This window comes from Lepisosteus oculatus, chromosome 15 (assembly GCF_040954835.1).
Source record: "Lepisosteus oculatus isolate fLepOcu1 chromosome 15, fLepOcu1.hap2, whole genome shotgun sequence".
In the NCBI taxonomy this organism is placed as follows: Eukaryota; Metazoa; Chordata; class Actinopteri; order Semionotiformes; family Lepisosteidae; genus Lepisosteus; species Lepisosteus oculatus.
In genome coordinates, this window is record NC_090710.1 from 3,097,360 (window position 1) to 3,116,452 (window position 19,093).

The 19,093-nt window shown below is 42.3% G+C and overlaps 1 protein-coding gene across 1 annotated transcript in view; it reads left to right on the top strand.

Annotated features, from left to right (window-relative positions):
* The window catches only part of mgat4a (alpha-1,3-mannosyl-glycoprotein 4-beta-N-acetylglucosaminyltransferase A), a 67,484-nt gene that overhangs the window by 34,014 nt on the left and 14,377 nt on the right, over positions 1-19,093 (top strand). Inside the window, exons 6-11 of the mRNA XM_069179011.1 lie at positions 2,652-2,698; positions 3,822-3,935; positions 6,064-6,139; positions 7,631-7,745; positions 9,761-9,891; positions 17,700-17,807. Coding sequence (XP_069035112.1) covers positions 2,652-2,698; positions 3,822-3,935; positions 6,064-6,139; positions 7,631-7,745; positions 9,761-9,891; positions 17,700-17,807 — 591 coding nt within the window. The remainder of the gene's footprint in view (positions 1-2,651; positions 2,699-3,821; positions 3,936-6,063; positions 6,140-7,630; positions 7,746-9,760; positions 9,892-17,699; positions 17,808-19,093) is intronic.

A 19,093-nucleotide genomic window follows, 5' to 3' on the forward strand; every position in this document is an offset into this window, starting at 1 on the left:
AGACAACATATCATATTATTTTGTTGGCCTTTTTTATTGCTTCTGCATGTTGTCTAGATGATGGAAATTTTGTCAGACGAAACACCTAAGTCATAAGAGGCTTTTTCAAGCTCAGTGTTTCCTGCCTCGTGTTTATAATTGATCTTTCTGCTGCCTGCATGTGACACTCTGCACTTATCTACAATAAATGTCAGCTGCCAGGTGTCTGCCCAGTCTTGAATTGTATCCATGTTTTTTTTAATTTCCTTTGCAGCTACTGTAGTGTTTGCTCACACTCTAATTTCGGTATCATCTGTGAACCAGTAGCTTTTATAATGAAGGACTTGACAAACTGTAATAGCTCACCGTCTTCTCAGGAACCATTCTTCCTGCAATTATCCCACACACTAGATGCTGGAGCACAGAGCCGGATGAAATGAGATGAGTAAGAAACCGCAGATCCTGTCTGTCTCTGCCCCATGCCGTGACCCACCACAGTGGTGTGATTGGACCAACTCTAAGTTCTGATCTCTACTTTAACAGCCCATGATCTAGATGTTTTTTCTCTAATTACAAGACCTAAATTGTGGGTCCCCTAATGTGGATTTCCAATTTCTAGCCATTAACCAGTTTTCAATCCAAATAAATGCATGGCTTTGAAAGACTGCCCATTTTCAAGTTGTTGTTAAACGTTAGTGGTGAATCGTACATTTTGAGAGGATCTCTCTTGAGGACTTGAGTATGGTTCAGCTCTTAATCCGAGACCAGTTGGCTCAAACCCTCTCTGTGGAAGACCAGGCACCACACTGTGGGCAACAGTGCTATGTGCTCAGCCCACGGTCCTTATCCACTAGTGCAGGGGTCTCCATTCCCTGGTCCTGGGGAGCCCCAGTCCAGGTAGTGTTCTTAGTGCCTGGTTTTAAAGACTGGCAATACCTGTCATCTGTTTCATTAAGAGAACTCTCGTTCCTGAATGCAGAAGAGTGCTTAAATTTTAGTTCTAAATGATCTGTTGTGTTACCCATTTGAACAAATCACTTGTTTAATTGATGTCAATGGAATTGTTCCATATCTACAAATTGGTTATTTATTGGTGACCCATAAAACTGGTTGGATTTCCTGCATTTGAGTCTGTACCTGCTGACACTTTCAAAACTCGCTTTGAAACCCGATCGAGCGCTGTAGCTGTTAATGTGGATTTTGGCTTGACTTTTGTATTTTATTTTACTTCTGTTGCATTGTGTACATGTAGTATTGGACAGTGCCTTGGGTGTTTTGAAAAAGACTTCACCTATGTTTCTGTGAATTGTCTGTATAGCTTGTTAATATGTAGGTTTAATAGGCACATTGATCTGTAATTACTTTGTCTAGGGTTGTCACCCCCTGTGTGGATTTCTGCATCAGCAATTTCCCAGGTGGTTATTGTTCCTGTCTTGAGCAGCTGTTGGAAGAGTTCAGTTAAGGCTACATAAATGATATTTTTAATGCAAGCAGAGTCTTAAGTGCTTCTTATATTGGTAAAGTACTAGCACTGTCTGCCTGTTCTTGACTAATATATATAATATATTACTGACTGTCAGGGTATTATATCACACTGTATTATACAGGACTTACCTGTACCTCAGCCTGGAGTTTTTTTGGTAAACACCAAACCACCCCTTATTTCTGGGACACATTACTTCATTGTTTTTCACTTGTGGTCCTGAAAGATTGTGTATTTGTTTCGGCCTCCTTTGCAATATTCCTTTCTTTTTCATCACTAGCATCTAACATACGAGGTCCTGGGCCTGAATGCTCTTTCTGATCTTCCACGTCTCTCCCCTCTTTTCCCTGTATCTCCACTAATTCTTTGTATCATCATTGCTTTTTTTCTGTGATTCCAATTACATCCTTGTCACATGCCACTATTCCCTGGATATTGTTTCTAAGGTTCCTGGTATTTAGGTGCAAACACTGTTTTTATTTTTTATTTTTTCGTTTGAGTTCTGTTTTTGTTTCTACTCCCTATATATCTCCCTTTATTTTCAGCTGTTTTTGATTTTCTCTGGAGATCCTTACCCTAAACCAAACATTGAGCTGTTGAACATTGAACTTTCATTCAGCTGTAATATACTGTATAATAAAAAACATGAGACCTTCACTTTGGTTCTCTGGTTCATGTTTCCCTCCTGGTTCCGAAGACATCTCCTGTGTTGACTGTCTTTTTGAGAATTTTGAACTCTTGTGTTGTATCAGGTCCTCTTGTAGCCTTTTCTGTTCAAGGCAGTTCCTTGAGCCCTGGGATTTATCTGGCTGCTTTCCTCTGGGCTGAATCCAGAGCAGCCTAAATTCTCAAAGCCGCCAACGTGATGTGCACACAACAAGAGAGTTGAGGTTGTTGATCTTCGCAAGAGAATTTGTCACCAAAAGAAGAGATCAATGTGCTTGTGAAGAAAGCTAACACCATGCCATGCTCTGGGTTTGTGTCCCATACAAAAAGATTTAAAGTGTTTTTAACGAGATGTGACCTTTATTTATCAAATTCACGCCTGAGTGAAGTGCTATTGATTTTCATTTGTTTTGTTTTAATTTGCTCAAGTTGACTTGACGTGGGCGTGAATGTTTTTGGAATTTTCCTCATTTATATTGCAAGGCTGTTTTCAAGGTGCTATGTCTTTGTTTTGTCTCTGCAGACAGATCTGGATTATGTGCACAGTGTCGTGGAGAGCCTGGAAAAAGAGTTGAGTGATTTTTTTATTTCTTTTTTTCCTTCCCACCCCCTTCCATTTTACCCAGACGAGGCAAGATGCCAATCGGTATTTTAAATTCTGTAATTGTCCGGAAAAATGCTTGCTTTGAAGAAGATTGGCTGCAGTCATGAAGATTTCCACACTGTGTGAAGCTGTGGTATGCGAGACGTTAGTTTTTTGTGACTTTAAAGGCTAGCGGGTCTGCAGCAAGCAGGCTGTTTAGAGAACCACCCAACAATTATGATTTGTTGTTGCTGACTGATAAAAAGGCCGAGAGTTTTGTTTTCCCTCTTTCACCGTTCCTGGTGGAAGTATTAGACTTGGCATAGATGGATGGTATTGTAGAGAGAGGTAACACGTTTTCACCTTCTCTCCGAGATGACCTGGCTTTACAGAAAACAAATCTTTTGGTTATTCAAATGGAAAACCTGGCTGGATGTTAAAGAGTTATAGTGTATAACGCAGGTTCCGTGTTTGTCTCGGCAATTTGTTGGGAATATCTTTTTGTGTGCAAAAAAAAATTCACTGGGTCTGCAGTTCAAGCTCAAGAGAAACAGCTGGCAAGTAAAATGTGTTCTTCGGGAAATCGTAAGAACAAGAGGGGTTACGAAGAGGCAGTCATTTGGCCCATTTAGCTTGTTTGTTATTTGATGATTGGTGCGAATAACAAACAAGCAAAGATCTCATCCACCTGTTTCTCAAATGAAGGCAGGTTATGGTCTTTGAGAACATGGCTGGGTAGCTTGTTCCAGATGATAGAATCCCTTTGTAGTAAGAAGGGCCTCCTGTTCTGATCAGAGAATCTCATCCAGCTGTTTCTTCAAAGAAGCCAGAGCTTCGGCTTCAACATCGTGGCTGTGTAGCTTCTTCCACACGCTCACAGTCATTCTCATTCCTGAACATTTGATACTTTCCTAAAAAAAAAAGGGCTTGTTCCTGTGTCCTGTTCTCCTAATAATCCCCATCTATGAACTGGCTTCATCACTCTGCTCTCCTCCCCACCGAGGTGGGGAAAAATGGCACAAGACTGCCAGTAAGCGCAGCAGTGGTTGAGCAAGCTCTACCGCGTGTGTGGTGTTATGGCTGACGTCAGCCCTGCCTTCTTCCTCACAGGTTCTCCACAGAGTTGAATTCAGGGCTGCTGGAAGTCATCTCTCCTCCTGCCAGCTTCTACCCTGACCTGTCCAGCCTGAAGGAGACCTTCGGGGACTCGAAGGAGAGGGTGAGGTAAGAGCTTCTCCCCCTGTCGGCCTGGGGCCGGCCAGCGAACCCGTGAGCAGTGCCTCCTGTGAGCAGCCGTGGGCACTTTTGCTCTCTGCCAGCGGGGACGTCGTCGTCGCCAGTGGCAACGCGCCTGCTTTGCAGTTTTATCGTGTGAAAGCAGCTGTGTGAACATGGCCGCTGAGCTGTAAACCATGAGCATGTTTCCTGAGCTTTGGTCTGTTGATTTGTATTGTACGATGGCTATATCGCAAATTGTGGGATTTGAAAATCTTTTTTTTTCCCCCGCTATCGTCAAGTTGAACATCCATGTATTAATAAAACAATTTGCTCTGAGGAATAATCATGTTTTTAAAATCTGAAATGGAAATGTTTAAACCAGGAATGTAAGAATAGTTATTATTTGTTGTCAATAGTTGCCGTCCTTCGAATGAGACGTTAAACCGAGGTCCTGACTCTCTGTGGTTATTAAAAATCCCAGGGTGTTTCTCGAAAAGAGTAGGGTTGTAACACCGGCATCCTGGCCTACTTTCCCATTGGCCTTTACCAATCATGGCCTCCTAATAATCCCCCTATATGAATTGGCTTCATCACTCTGCTCTCCTCCCCACTGATAGCTGATGTGTGGTGAGTGTACTGGTGCACTATGGCTGCCGTCGCATCATCCAGGTGGATGCTGCACATTGGTGGTGGTGGAGGGGAGTCCCCATTACCTGTAAAGTGGAGTGTCCAGTTATTATTAATTATTAAATGAAAGGAGACCATTTTAACTACTTGGATCAGGTCCCCTTCTTCTTCTCTGTTCAGGACTAAAAAGAATGTCCACCAGGCGATGTATCTCATCACTCTTCTCTGAGCTGTTTCCAGAGCAGCAATATCTTTTTTTATAACACAATGTCCAAAATTGTATGCAATATTCTAAACAGTGTTTTACTAGTGTATTGTACAGTTTTAACATGACATCTCTATAGTGTATAACTGAAGTAACTGTGAACCAAACAATAAACATTTACTTCCCTGACGTTACCTCTACTCCTCACAGCCCTAGAATTCTTAACAAGCTTTAGTTTAATAGTAAGTTTTAATGCAACATCTTTTACTAAAATAATACTAATATGCTATTTATGACATACACCATTGTTTTTTTAGAACCACTAAGTGGTGAAGATAAAGGTTATATTCTTAACTACATTCAGGGAATAAATCACAAAGCTTAGCTGTTATTTTGACTGAGTTTTTTTTTATGACCCTGCTTTAAGAACGGCTCAATTGTAATGCTGGTAGCAGCATTTGGCTTGTATCCGAGATAGAGAGTGTGGTTTCTGAAGTAGAAGAATTGGAGTGGGCAGAAAAGGGTATTGATCTTTCTGGAGAGTGAGGCATCTCATGTTCACAAGAAGGAATCCTGTCTCTCCTTATGAATCACGATGAGTCAGTGCTGGTCACTCCTGGGACAACAAAGTTGAAAATGAAAGTTCACAGTGATATCTGGAGAAATGTTTATCCTCAAATTCAACATAGTGCAGATATTTTCCTCTCTCTAGTTCTTTACAGAAAGGTTTTGGGTAGGGCACAAGATACACGATGGAGAGCTTGAGCATTTAGGAAAATAGGTTTTCTGTTTTAAAAGTCTCCAGATGAAAGAGGGAAGAACAAGGCATTAGTAGAGACTGACCATAATGGACAATCCTACAAGACCCAGACCCAGTCACACTCCTCATGCTCAGCTGTTATTAGCTGAGAAAAAAGCCTAACAGAATGACGGCTACATAAATATCCCAGAAACTGACAGCGTCTCTGTCACACCATCCATTTCCTTTTCATTTTCTAATCTATTTGTGTTTCTATTGCTTTCTTAATTGGATCTGTCACTTGGGAGTTTGCATAAGCAGGCCACATTAAGTATTGATTTATGTCACTTAATACTCTAGGAGGGAAGTGTAGTGTAGATCTGTTACGGTGACATTTCTCAGCAGCAGGTCACCCAAACCGTATAATTACTCGGCACTCCTTCTTCTGACAACTCGGTTAAAATATGCTTGTATTCCTGCTGCCTTCATTTGAGGGAGGCTGAAGGTTAGACTTGAGGTCTGATAGAGCAACATGACATTAAGAATAATTATTACTGTTGTAGGTGGAGAACAAAACAGAATTTGGACTACTCCTTCCTGATGATGTATGCTTTGAATAAAGGGGTGTACTATGTGCAGGTATGTGCATATTGTGCTTCCTTTGTATTACAACAATTGTTTTTCTCAAATCATTTTTTCTTTAGAAGTCTTAGGAGTTGATTTTGTTGAAATGATTTCAAGATTTGCTGTGCTTGTGATTGTCATAATCTGTTGTCGGTGATCCGAGTTGCAGGATTTCCCAAATGTGTGAGGGCCAAGTTCCCTTTTTCCATTGCATTGTGGACAGTTGTTTAATGTGCACATATTTAGGTATGCATGTCTATTACATGCAGCGTGTGTGCATATAGCTATGTGACCATACAAGTGCATATACAGCAGGTATGTGTACACCTGAAGCTACGTGCTTCTTCCCCTGTTACTTATTAAATTTTTGTAATCTGTGTCCTCTTTTCCTCTACTGGGGGGCAAAACTTTTGGCTCAGCCAACATTTTAGTTGCAGAGATTTTGCCTTTCTACAATGTGAATGTTGCTGTGTTCAGCTGTGTACCCTGACACAGACTTCACCTACAGATATGTGGCATCAGCCTGTGGTGAAAGCAGTTTTATTATTGGTGTCACGTTAGAATTTGCCACTTCCAGTGTGTTACCTTAGCAACCTGGGCTTTTAGGAGCTGAAATATATTTTTATAAAAGAAAATAGGTTTCTCTAGAAAATCACCTAACATTTCAGCTGGAAGGCACTATAGAATTATAAAGTTGCTATGGGAACGCTCAAACAGATTTTTGTCCAGCTGTGCAGTTTGTCATTGAATTGTTCACCCCTTATACCTCGGTTTAGGCAGTCTGAGCTTCCTCATTCCACACAGCTTTTAGGAAAGTACAGGCACTGTAGGTTGGTTGTCTTTAATGAGTGAATTGAAGGGAGTTAAGTTAAACTGATTTTAGCTGATCGATCGATCCATCCATATTCGGTCTTCTGTATGGAAAAGGCACCGCGGATGGTAGACCAAGGTGAATCATTATGATCACAGTTGATTTCTTCATTTCTGGTTGAATTACATACTTGCAGTGCACAACAAGATCATCGTTCCTTAATGTTCACATCAATCCTATTACCAAGTCGGCTAAGGTTTCAGTTGTGTATCTGTAGTGCCACTGAGGGGGCTGTGCGATAAAGTGTGTCGATTTCATAACTGACGATTCTGGACTCAGTTTGATGTCAAATTGCAAATCGGCACCACAGCTGTCAGTTCCTAATTAAAAAAAAAAACAAAAGTGATGGGCAGATTACAGTGCAGCTGACCGCTCATAACAGGCACAGTCAGAGGGATGTACTTTAGGAGCAATGTCTCCTGTCCTGTTTTCAGCACTTGACAAAAGGGCAAACATCTCGCTTAAGACAGGATTTGCCTTGCGTCAAAGCACTGCTTAGATTTGCAGAAAGTATAGGTGATCTTACTACTGAGCTGCCTTGTTAAAGGAAAACTTGGAAAACTATGTAAAAGGTGTATGAAACTTAACTTGGAATCACTTGGCCTCGTTTGAATTTTCTTTTACTCTCTCATCAGCTTGAAGATGACATTGTTGCCAAACCAAACTATTTTGCCACCATGAAAAACTTTGCACTCCAACTTTCTTCAGAAGACTGGATGATTCTGGAGTTTTCCCAGCTGGGTTTTATCGGTAAGGAAACTGTCAGCGTGGCACAGAGCCAGCGCTTCACGAGTCTGTGTTTTCTGTTGAATAATTGAAAATGAAGCCTGAGGGGAGTGGTGTCAGGGTTTGTTGAGCACCAGGGACATGCACAGCGACATCAAAGCTTTTATCTTGCAGAAGAAAAGAAGGAAAAAAAAACAATATAGTAGCTTTAGACAATGAGGGAGAAATTGAAATTCTCATGTCTCTGTCACCAGCTCATTACAGAAATGTTTGCAGGAGTGAACAGAGCCCATATAAGCAGAAAGTGAGTCAAGTACACACAATCGATGAATGAATGTTTTTACAAAATGCCGTCCTTAAACTATGCAGATTCTCAGAATCCCAAACCAACAGAGCAGATGTGGTAGGTTTTGAAAACTATAGTCAACGACAACACCATGTGCGAAGATAAGAGTAGAAAAGAAGGCACTGAAACGAATAATTGAGATGATATTCAAGGACTGTGCATTTATATGGTTTCATAAATCAACAGCACACAAACTTTTTCAGTAATTTAACCTCTTTTAGGGAGCCCATTTATGGGGTGAATCGCAGGAGGAGAAAAGTGAGCTTCCTTGTCACTGAAGGAGTGGGCGACATTTTAATTGAGTCTCAGTGCTCACAATGGACTGTCTAGTCTTTTCTACAGTGGCATTGAGCCTGCCTTTTCTCAAGCTCTTCTCCGCCCCCATGGCGTGGCGAGCCGTCAGATATTCATCAGCACGTAGGCTAATCTAAGTGACCCTGTGAGGGGAGGCACTGCCACCTGCAACCATACCCCCCTGGCGTTGTCTGTGCCCCTGGCGGCCTTCATGTTATGGCTGCTGGGCAGCTGTTTTGGCAGATTCATGCTGTTTGTGCGCTTAGGAGTATACAGACTAATTAAAGTGCTTAATGTAAAAAATAATACCTGCCTACACACAGCTTCAGCCCTGATTTAAAAAATGATGCATCCTGTTGCGGCTGGCTGTTTAGGATGGACCAGTAGGCGGCTGAGTTGACGTCCAACGGCAAGTAACCTTGTGGTCTGCACATCTCCAGGCGATGGTTTTAAACTTAGACTCCTCTGCGTTGTTTCTTCTCCTTGCTGTGCATAAACCCCAACGGGCTGCCCAGTCCTTTTCCTCCTTACAGCTCCTGCCAGCTGTAAATCATAATGCTTTACCTCCAAAACATTTAATTAACATTTCTACATACTTAAGCAGTTAAAATCCCAGATGACAAATGTCTTGGTTGTAATAGTTTTTTTTCCCCCAATCATGTACTTCAGATACAGACATGACCCGCTAGCCTCAATATACAGGTATAGCTGTTGCCGCCACCTAACCTCACTCTGGAGTGACATTCAGCAGAGACTTCTTACACTCAGACTGCAAACAGATCAAGCGCTGCTATCTTGTGTATGCTGAGCACCTGCTGGTAACTCCACAGGGGGGTTCTAGCGCAGCGGTCTTTGCAGAATCGGCACCTCTTTGTGCTCCCCATGTTATTCTAGCAAGCGTGCGGCTTTCGGGGGCAGTACCTTGCATGAAAGCAGTGGGCCAGGTGACTCGGGAAACAGAGGCCTCTTTACGGGTCAGATTTGAAAGCCAGAAGTGATTGACGGCACTCAGAAATCGCGGAGCCAAGTCTCAGGGGAAAGAAAATCCTCTTTCCTTTTGAGCTGCCTTGGCAAGTACAGCCCGGCTTTTCAAAGCCAGAATTCAAATGCATGTAAATGCCTAAATCTCAGGCCAACCGTATTGAATTGAAGGTATTGCAGGCAGCCTAGGTATTTCTCCCCAAGCTACACGCAGTCCAGCTGGAGGGAGCTGCTGATGGGGCGTCTGGAGGCCTTGTTTCCGCTGTGTGGAGGAGAGGTCAGGGCTCTGGACTGGACTCGTTACTGGAAGGTCTTCCACTCGGATTACCTCAGTGCACATTCCTGCCTGTGTACGTGGGTACAAATCTAAGTTTGCCGCGATGAATGCGTCGGCAAGATAACTTTCTCCTCCTCGCAGGAAAGATGTTCCAGGCTCCTGACCTGAACCTCCTTGTGGAGTTCATCCTCATGTTCTACAAGGAGAAGCCCATCGACTGGCTCCTGGACCATATTCTCTGGGTGAAGGTCTGCAACCCGGAGAAAGATGCGGTAGGTCAATTCAATTCACAACAAGGTTCCCCAAGTGACTAATCATGTTGTGAATACAGAACAGAAAAGACCAGAAGAACATGGAGGAAGGGAACCAAAAACTCCATAGTAAGGAGAAAATCTTACTGTGTAAGGACTAAGTAATTTTAGAAAGATTACTTAGTAATCTTAGATCGATAGATACTTTATTGATCCCGTGAGGGAAATTGCACTGCATCAGTAGCTTAACACACACAACACAGCCGCAGTGTAACGAATGATACAATAATAATACAATACATACAATACAATCAGTACAGTGAGAAGTGCACTAAGACCGGTTACTCACAGTCCAGAACACACAAAGAACAAACCAGAACAGAACAGTACGCAAAAAAGTCGTATTGCACAATGTGACTATAAATATAAATGTTTTGCACAGGTCCCTGGCATATATTGCACTGAAACGGTTGTAAACAGGAAAAGAAAAAGAACAGATTTATAATTTTGCTGTTCTGTCCAGAAACAGGTCACTGTCAATGTTGCCTCTGCCCAGACGCAAGGTGGATGCGTTGTACAGGTTATTAATGATGATGTGTCGTATACCCTTACTTAGGGAGTAAGGCTCCCTGGGAGATCTGTATCCGACACACACTACACCTTTTGTCACTTCGCTCCACCATTTCTCTTGCTTTTATTTTCGTCTGGGTTGCTTGCAGTGTAGCTTAATCTAATAACAGGTGTGGCTCACTTTGGGTTTTATTGAGAGATTCTACAGGCACAGAGGCTGTAACATTCAGAACATGAGACTGCAGGGCAAAGTTTTTTTTCCTCTACACCGATCTCATTTTACAACCCCTGGTCTCCAGACTGATTGACCTTCTTCAATGTTTTGCAATGTCTTTTTTTTACCACTGTGCAAGACCTGACTTCATGAGCTACATAAGAAACGAGCACAGCAGACCACTTTGATTCCTTCATTTGTTTTTATTTTAGAGAACAAAACAAAACCATTTTACATATAATCAACATTACTCTCTTTCACTATACACTTTCGACTATACATCAAAAATGTATCTATTTGTTTTCTTAGTATTTTACGATTATATAACTTTTAAACAAAACTATATACATTCAAAATGAGGAAGATGTATACTTTTAACTTTACCTTAAAATACCAAGGTTTGATGAAACAAAGTAGTTTTACTGCCTGTGCTTAATTTATGTTTTCAGTTATTTACCGTTTAAAACAATCCGGCTCTCTCGCACCCTTGGGGGGTGTGTGTGCGCACACCAGGTTAAAAACCACTGGGTTGGAGTATCGGTCTAATGGAACCCAACATGGAGCAGCATAGCCAGGGGTAATTGAAGCACAAGCATGTTCAGGACTGAGAGCAGGAGGCAGCTCTTCATGACTGGCTGAGCACGTAACAAGCTGTCAGACAGTGTTGTGGAAGCAGTTTCTCAACCACTGTGCAAGACCTGACTTCATGAGCTACATAAGAAATGAGCACAGCAGACCACTTTGATTCCTGTAATTGGTAACCTTTCTGGTGCCCTTAGGTAATGAAATCGTTTGTGCACAGAACATCAAGATTGTACATGAGAGGAAGATTGCTACATTTTAAATACTTGTATGAAGTCCTGTCTTTATTTCATCTGTTACAGCCTGAATAGATAATAGACCTTTTTCTTTAAGCCTCTTAAATATAGCAGTGCTTTTGTTCTGACAAAAATGAAAACGGAGAACATCAGTCCACCCTTGACCTTTTTGATGAATGTTCTGTAACAAAGGCATGTCAAATGGTGAGAAAGTGAATTATACAGATGAATCGAGGTTGTTCTTAAACTTTCTTTGACCTGACCATTGGTACTACTGTAAATGACATTCTGAGAGCAGACTCTTGTTTAAGCATAAATCCTGCATACAGTAATCCACAGCTCTCGTCTGCAAGTTTCCTTTACCTGTCAGGAGGTAGAATTCATTTAGAGAATAAAATGAAAAACACAATTCAAATTAGCAGTAGTTTGCCTTGATCATTCGATCAAAGGTAATTACCCACACTGACCAGGACTTTGCGGAAAACTGCTCACCCACCTTGCACAATCAGGTCGGTAATTATAAGGAAAACAAGTTACTGTGTAGGCCTGGGTAATTGTAATGGCGGTGAACTGAGACAAATTGATGCCCTGCGCAGCCTTTGTAAAGGAAAATCAGAAGCAGATATTGCAACGAAATAAGAAAATAACCAGGTTGAACTGCTTTTCCATTCATCACATCAGCAATGTATTTTTAATATCATTTTCTTTGGAATTTCCTGCGCTTATTTGTTGTTTATTCCTTTCTGTGGACAAGCCATTTTGTGTGAAAGCCCTCAAAGTCTCAATGCCCTATTGAGTTTTGAACAGTGCGTCAACTTGAAGCAAGCTCGTGGCTATCACATCCATCTTTGTCTGGGTGTTTGCTGTCATCACAGGATCTCATTGAAAGTGACTGGAATAGGGTCGAAAGAGCTCAATGGTATGAAGTTAGAATTAATTTGTTTTTTCTTTGTTTGACAAAATCTGCCCGTTGTAGCTCTGAGACGTTCATTTAACTGAGTAAGGTCGTTAACATTCTAGCACTTTAATATATCCATTTTATGCTGGTGTTCAAATATATCCCTTCCCAAAATCCTTTTTTTCCTTTTTCATTACATTCTATTCTTCATGTGGTAATGCATTAACTGCATTGTTCTGTACATTAACACTCCACAGTGAGTGTGCTGCTGTCTCTCTGCCTTGCTTCCCTCCACAGTAAACCTGTTTTGAAAGTAAGCCGAGCTGCGCTGTGACGTCTGGCATCCCTACGTTTGCAATTCTGGTGTGAATTTAAAAACAAACCTGGTGCAGAGATTAAGATGAAATATTGCAGTGAAATTAAACACATTTTCTGTTAAATTCCATCCGAGGTTAATGAAGGACCTGGTTGCGATATGTTGCCAAGAGTAATACAGTGCTTATAGAAAGTGTGCACACCCTTTCCGAAGTAACACATTTTGAGGCCTAAGAGCTCGCAATCAAGACACATTAAATCATAATTGATTTTATAGGCACTGTTATTGTAACTGCTTCCTTCCTTCGTGTTGTGTTTATCATCTGAAATGGATAATTCTACGCGGGGATTAAAAAATAAACCCTTAATTAGGATAAGCGGACTCCACATATGCCAGGAGATCATTTCTTCCCAATCTGATAATCGCTTCTTGTGGAACGAGAGAAAACTAAAGGGAGAGAGTGTGCTGTGGAAATGAAGTGTCATTATTTCACAGTGTCTCTCTCTTCTCCCCAAAGAACGTTTAACACTCAGTCATGCAGACAGGAGCAGCGCTAAGGGAACAAACCGTTCGCTTCACTGATCTGCTTCATTTTTTTTTAAATGTAGCAACTCCCGGAATAATTTTGTTTGTTTTAGATGGCAGCTCAGCCTTGCCGTTCTGTGGGCTGTGACAAACGGCATTCTTTCCAAAACAACAACGACAGAACTTAGAACGGCCGGGTACATCTGCAGTCATACTCCCAATCGGTTTCGAAGCATCAGTGATGGAGTCTGGGCCGCTGGTCTGGCTTCTGCGACAGATGCAGAACAGCAGATATTTGATGTGTGTTTTGTGGAGCCGTTGCTCAGTGGAGGACTGTCATGTATTAATGAAGCCCAGAGCTCAGCTGTGAGTGCTCTCTTGTGCACGGTTACACTCGAGATGGAGTCTCAGGGCCCAGACCCATTCGATGTAGGCGTCCCAAAATGTTGAATATAACCCAGACAGCCTGAGACACTCAGCTCTCAGCCAGTCCACAAGTATGTTCCAGCTGCAATGGAATTGGTCATACAGGGCGGTTAAAGTGAAAAGGTTGTGAAATTGACATGATCCAGGTTTTGGGAGTTGACAGACTAGTGCCTTTTTGGGAACGGGTTGCTGGTTTTGAGGACGTCCAAAGCTCCCCAGCCAGATTCATTCCACCCACCCCCGGAAGAAATGCTTGAACTCGAGGAGCGACTCCCCATTGTGGGCATTGTGTCGTGGCTCAGATTAGAACCATTGACCTCCAGGCACGACTGGTAAACCTGTTTAACCATCAGCAAGAGAGTCCGTGTAACAGTAAATACACCCAGTGAAAAATGAAACTACAGGAAATGGCTAAAACCCTCCTTATCACTGTGAGTGAAGAAGCAAGACTGGAAAAACATTGACTTGTTTTTCTTGTGGTTGCTTTTATAAAAGTTGCTGTTCGTTTGGGATTTTGGAGATGGCGAGGCCCGTGAGAGGATACCCTGGGTCAGAGTTACAGAACGCATTGGCAGATATTACTAACCTTTCATACATAAAGGAAAAACGAATGCCTAATCAAGTAGAATCATACTCAAACATTCTGGCTGCCCGTGAGAATTCGTAACTTAGCATCCCTGGGAGATTTCTGTGGCTTCACTTGCTAACCTTATTTTCTTGCTACAAAGAAAAAGCGGATGTGAACTTTACTCTGAATGTCTGTTCCCCCCCCCCCATCAAATTTGTAAAGTGTATTGTCTTATGTTTACGAGGAAAGTCATACAGTAGGTGACTTTGCCTTATCTTCTCCACAGATTAAGAAAGCTTTGGGCTATGATGTGTCCCAAACCACTTAGATAGATTTCCCCCTGTGCACTGGCCCGTCAGCCCCCATCTCTCACTGTCTTGAAGATTGTATTTCACTGCCTTGTCATGCTCACCACTTTCAGCCAGTGTCCTCTACATGTACAGCATAGGCACCTCATTGGAAATGCTGCTGCGTTTGAAAAATTGCTCTTGAAAGGCCAGTTGTGACAGTCCATGTTAAGGGAAGTGTGGCTTAGTGTTGTATGTATAGTGACATTTTACACATTACAATATAACCCTATGATCCAGATATTCTTACTAATCCATGTTACTGGGTGATAAATGTCCCTAAAATAGCTCAAGTGTAACTTCTTAAGCCAAGTCTATATATAGTATTTACTGTATATATATATGAGCAGTTGAGAAGCCATGTAGCAATGCAAATCTGGTGACTTTATACAGTGCCATCAAGAACAAAATGAATAGCCTCATGTAAAGTATTAAGAATGTTCTTAATGCATGTTCTCAAAATATGTTCACAATTGGACAAACAGTAGGCTGTTTTAAGGTGTAATTAGATGTAAAGAGTTTTGTAATTAGATGTAAAGTCCACGGTGTATCCAAATCTGATAGAGGACCTTACACAAACTGTTCCTGAATTCCTGCATTTTCCTTCATATAGGTCACATTAGTAAGATGTATGCATGATATATCATGTGGGATTCTTGGCCAGTTGCTGAGTCACTAATTGAGGTAATTGAATAGTGAGCCAAGCAATTCTTTTACTCGAGCAGCATTTGAGTTTTGAATATTTTACTGTGGGATACCTTCATTCCATTAGAGTCCATCGTGATTTATGTTTGCGAGAGAAATCCCATGCCTTTGCCTCATGACATTGTTTCAGTCTAGGGCACGGAATTTCCCAGCATTCTGAGTAAGTGCCTCGAGAAAACCATAGATCACCAGACTTTCCAAGAGCCCCCTGAGCTTTGACTTTCACCAGAAGCAACAAGTCAGAATGCCTTGTCTCGAAACTGCAAACAGTTCCTCTGTACACTAACACAATGAACCTTTAGGAAAACTTCAAGCTGGCTACATTTCTTCCTGAAATAAGGCACTAATTGTTGTTCGTGTTGGAAGTAGAATCACCGTTTTGAATGGCTCGTGACAAATATTAATGTCCAATTTTTAGCTCCACCTTTTATTTCGCAAAGACACTGTGTGATTCTACCAAGTGTTTTTTATCTTTTCAGTTTTGTTTCAATTACTGAATCAATGCTGTGAAAGGTGTGTGTGTCTTTTATACTGTGATGCATCACACCATACAACACTCACAAGTTTGAGACTTCCTCAGAACAGAAAAATGGGACTTCAGCACGTTACAGTGTCTTAAAAGCATTTGATTTGGGACAAAGTATAATCTCTCTGGAGAATCTGAACATTCATTCAGGTCTTTTGTTTTGGAAACTGTGTCCTAGGAGTCTAGCAGGGTTTCTTGGGAGGGTAAAGTAACGTTACCTTTTTAAAAAGACTGAAATGGTAAAAAAAAATGAAAAGGTTTGTGAAGAGTCATTCATTATGAACTCAGTTTCTTTCTCTTTCTGTAATTTACAATGGCAGCGATTGCAAACGGAATCAAATTTACTCTTAGATTCAGATAAACTCCACTAATTTTTAGAGTTAGGTTTGTTCGTGTTGTCAGCAACTAATGCAATATTAATTTGTAAAGTTGTTTTTTTTTAGAAGATGATCAAGAGCATTCGCACCATGTTAAATTCCTTTAATTTGCACCTTGTTTTAAGATTTTTATTTGCTTATTCGTGGTTTTCGATGTGTCAAGTGTACACCTGAGATGGAAGACAATGGAGAAAGGAGACGCAGAAAGAGAAGTGGGTGTTGGGTGTGAGTGAACGTGTGTGCACCCTGGGGTGGACCATCCTGGGTGGAGTCTGGCCCTGCGTCCTGTGCCTCTTGGGCTAGGCTCTGACTCACTCTTTCTTTGAAATATGAAGGACCTGAAAATGAATGGATTAAGAAAACTGGAGCTGACTGAAGAGAGACAAGGTGGCTTAATGGTGGCTTTGTGAGGGAGATTAAAGATATTTACTTAAGAGATTGGATAACCGATAACAGTATCTGCTGCAAAGATGTTGCCGGTTTCCTCGCTTAAAAAGAGTTAAGGGTTGTCATTGATGGTGGCAGAGGGTGTAAATCTAAGAAACTATCAAAAGGATTACAAAATGAGAGGAGGCCAATTAGTCCATGTAGCTTGTTTTTTAGTTGTTAATTGATCCAGACATTACTTGAAAGTAACAAGAGTATCAGCTTCAACAACATGGCTGTGTACTGTAGCTTGTTCTCCTACTACTCTTCGTGTAATGAAGCACCTCCTGTTGTCAGTTTTAAATGAACTTCCACATATTTTCCAGTATGCAAACTCACAGAGGTTCAGAGAAGGGCTGAAAATGTGCCAAATCCGGTACATATGAATGTACCTGTTGGCTTTTGTCAAAGTCTTGATCTGTAGGTCTGTCTTGTCCATTTTAACCTTGGAAGGGCAGGGATAGCACAAGAACTTGGAGAATGCACAAACAACACATAAATGTCTCCCTGGAGGGGCCCAACTCTCGTCCATCACAGAGGGGAGATCAATATTCAGGTCTGCCCTCAAGAGCTTTTAAAATGAATAAATTATCCTTGAAACATGCTCGACTTCTAGGTCAAGTTGTTTTGACTGGAGGCTTTAGTTGCAAACATATTAATTATCCTGCAGGTTTCATTAATTTGCGTTTATTACTTGGCCATGTGAAGTATTGGCTCTGTTGTGCCAGATGGCCAGATAATGGAGCCCCTGTGGTGTATGGAGCTGTAAGGAAATAATGTCCAGTTTACCGAGTGCTGCTGTCTAACAAGGGCACAGGCTTTCAATGTAAAAAAAAAAAATCTTGGCACAATTTCTTAACGCTTTAGAGCGGATGTCTTTCAGTGGACAGTGACACTGTGGCAGAGCTGGGGGAGTGGGAAGGTGTGAGTTTTGAGTTTGTCCCGACCCATGGCAGGGCACCGATGAGCTGGCGTGAAGCTCTGAGTGTCGGCCGGGGGACGGCTCTCAGAGAATGCTGGGAATGGTGTGAACGATGTGAAAGGCTGAGCGGCGCTTTGCCTCCAGAGGTGTTGAAAAGGCCCTGATGCGTGTCCTTTCCTCTCTCCCCGCAGAAACACTGCGAGAGGCAGAAGTCCAGCCTGCGGGTGCGGTTCCGGCCCTCCCTGTTCCAGCACGTGGGGCTGCACTCGTCACTGGCCGGCAAGATCCAGAAACTCACGGTGAGGTCACCTTCCGGCATGAAGCAGCACAGCACTGTCAGGGAGATCCTTGGGCCCTGTATTCTGTAACTGGCAGGCTTCCAAACCAGTTCATTTACTGTGAATCGGGCAGTGCAGCAAACTTAGCAATCAGTGTAGCAATGATATCCCTGATCAACTGATCAAAGTTAAGAAATGTGGTATTCCTGAGGATTCTTCGAGCGCATCTTTGCCTTTCAAATACGGGGCTTCTCATTTATGTTACTGCTGTAAGGGATGTTACTGTCTCCCAGCAGAGAGTGGACACTGATAGGCCACTCAAAAACCAGCTTTGCTATAGCACTATGTGAAGTTCTCCCATCTCCCTACTAAACTAAAAAAAAAAATACAACTTTCCCAAATACAAACTTGAAATCCGTCTGTGCATTGAGATGTCTTTTATGTCTGAGACACTCGGCTTGTTACCGTGACTTGACTTTTAAACATTCCTTGCAACACAGAATGGATCCTCCCACACAGCGTAGCAATCAAATGCTCTTCGGGGTGGAATCGGGAGGATATTGTTTATTTTTGGGACGGGAACAATGCTGGTAAGTCACGTCAGGAATGCAAGAACTGAGGCACTTCAAGAGTTGAGCACAGGTCAGGAGTTCAGGAAGAGCTCTGAGCTGCAGAGGAACCCTGTCGAGAGCGAAATCAGTCGCTTGATAAAATCAGAAGGAGTGCTGGTGCCTTGACAATATTTAATCTATGAAAGCTCCTGTCTTGCAGTCAAGGCAGGGACGGGCTGCCCTCCTCCACAGAGCTGGATTAATTAATGCTGTTGGTGGCAGAAATGCTCAGGAATCGGTTCAGGAGCCCCGTGGTGGGTGAAGGACGCCTCTCCGTGCCCTGAAGTATCACGCTGGGGTAGCGGTCCTCAGGGTCTCTTCTTGGGGTCAGCCTTGTTTAATACCTGGGGGTGTTTGAACCAAAACTTCTGATTGGAAAACACGACTCGGGGGGGGATACCGCAGGTCTGATCAGAATTTCCTCCTGCCGGAATGGGTTTGTCAGTTTGTCCCGCTAAACTTCTGCATCCCTAGCTTGAGCCCTGGCCTCCAGGTTCGGAATGTGCGTCTGTGTAAGGCCCTGTGTGGGACATGTGTTGGAGAATTTTTTTCCCCGCTTCCCCTTAAAAGACAGTCAGGAGTCCCTTCTCAGAAGTCAGAAGAAGTTTTCATTTCATGCGCATGGGAGCGAAACACACAGAGATGCTCGGTGTGTTTTTCTCAAAGTAATTCAACTAGGACAGTCCTTAAATGTTT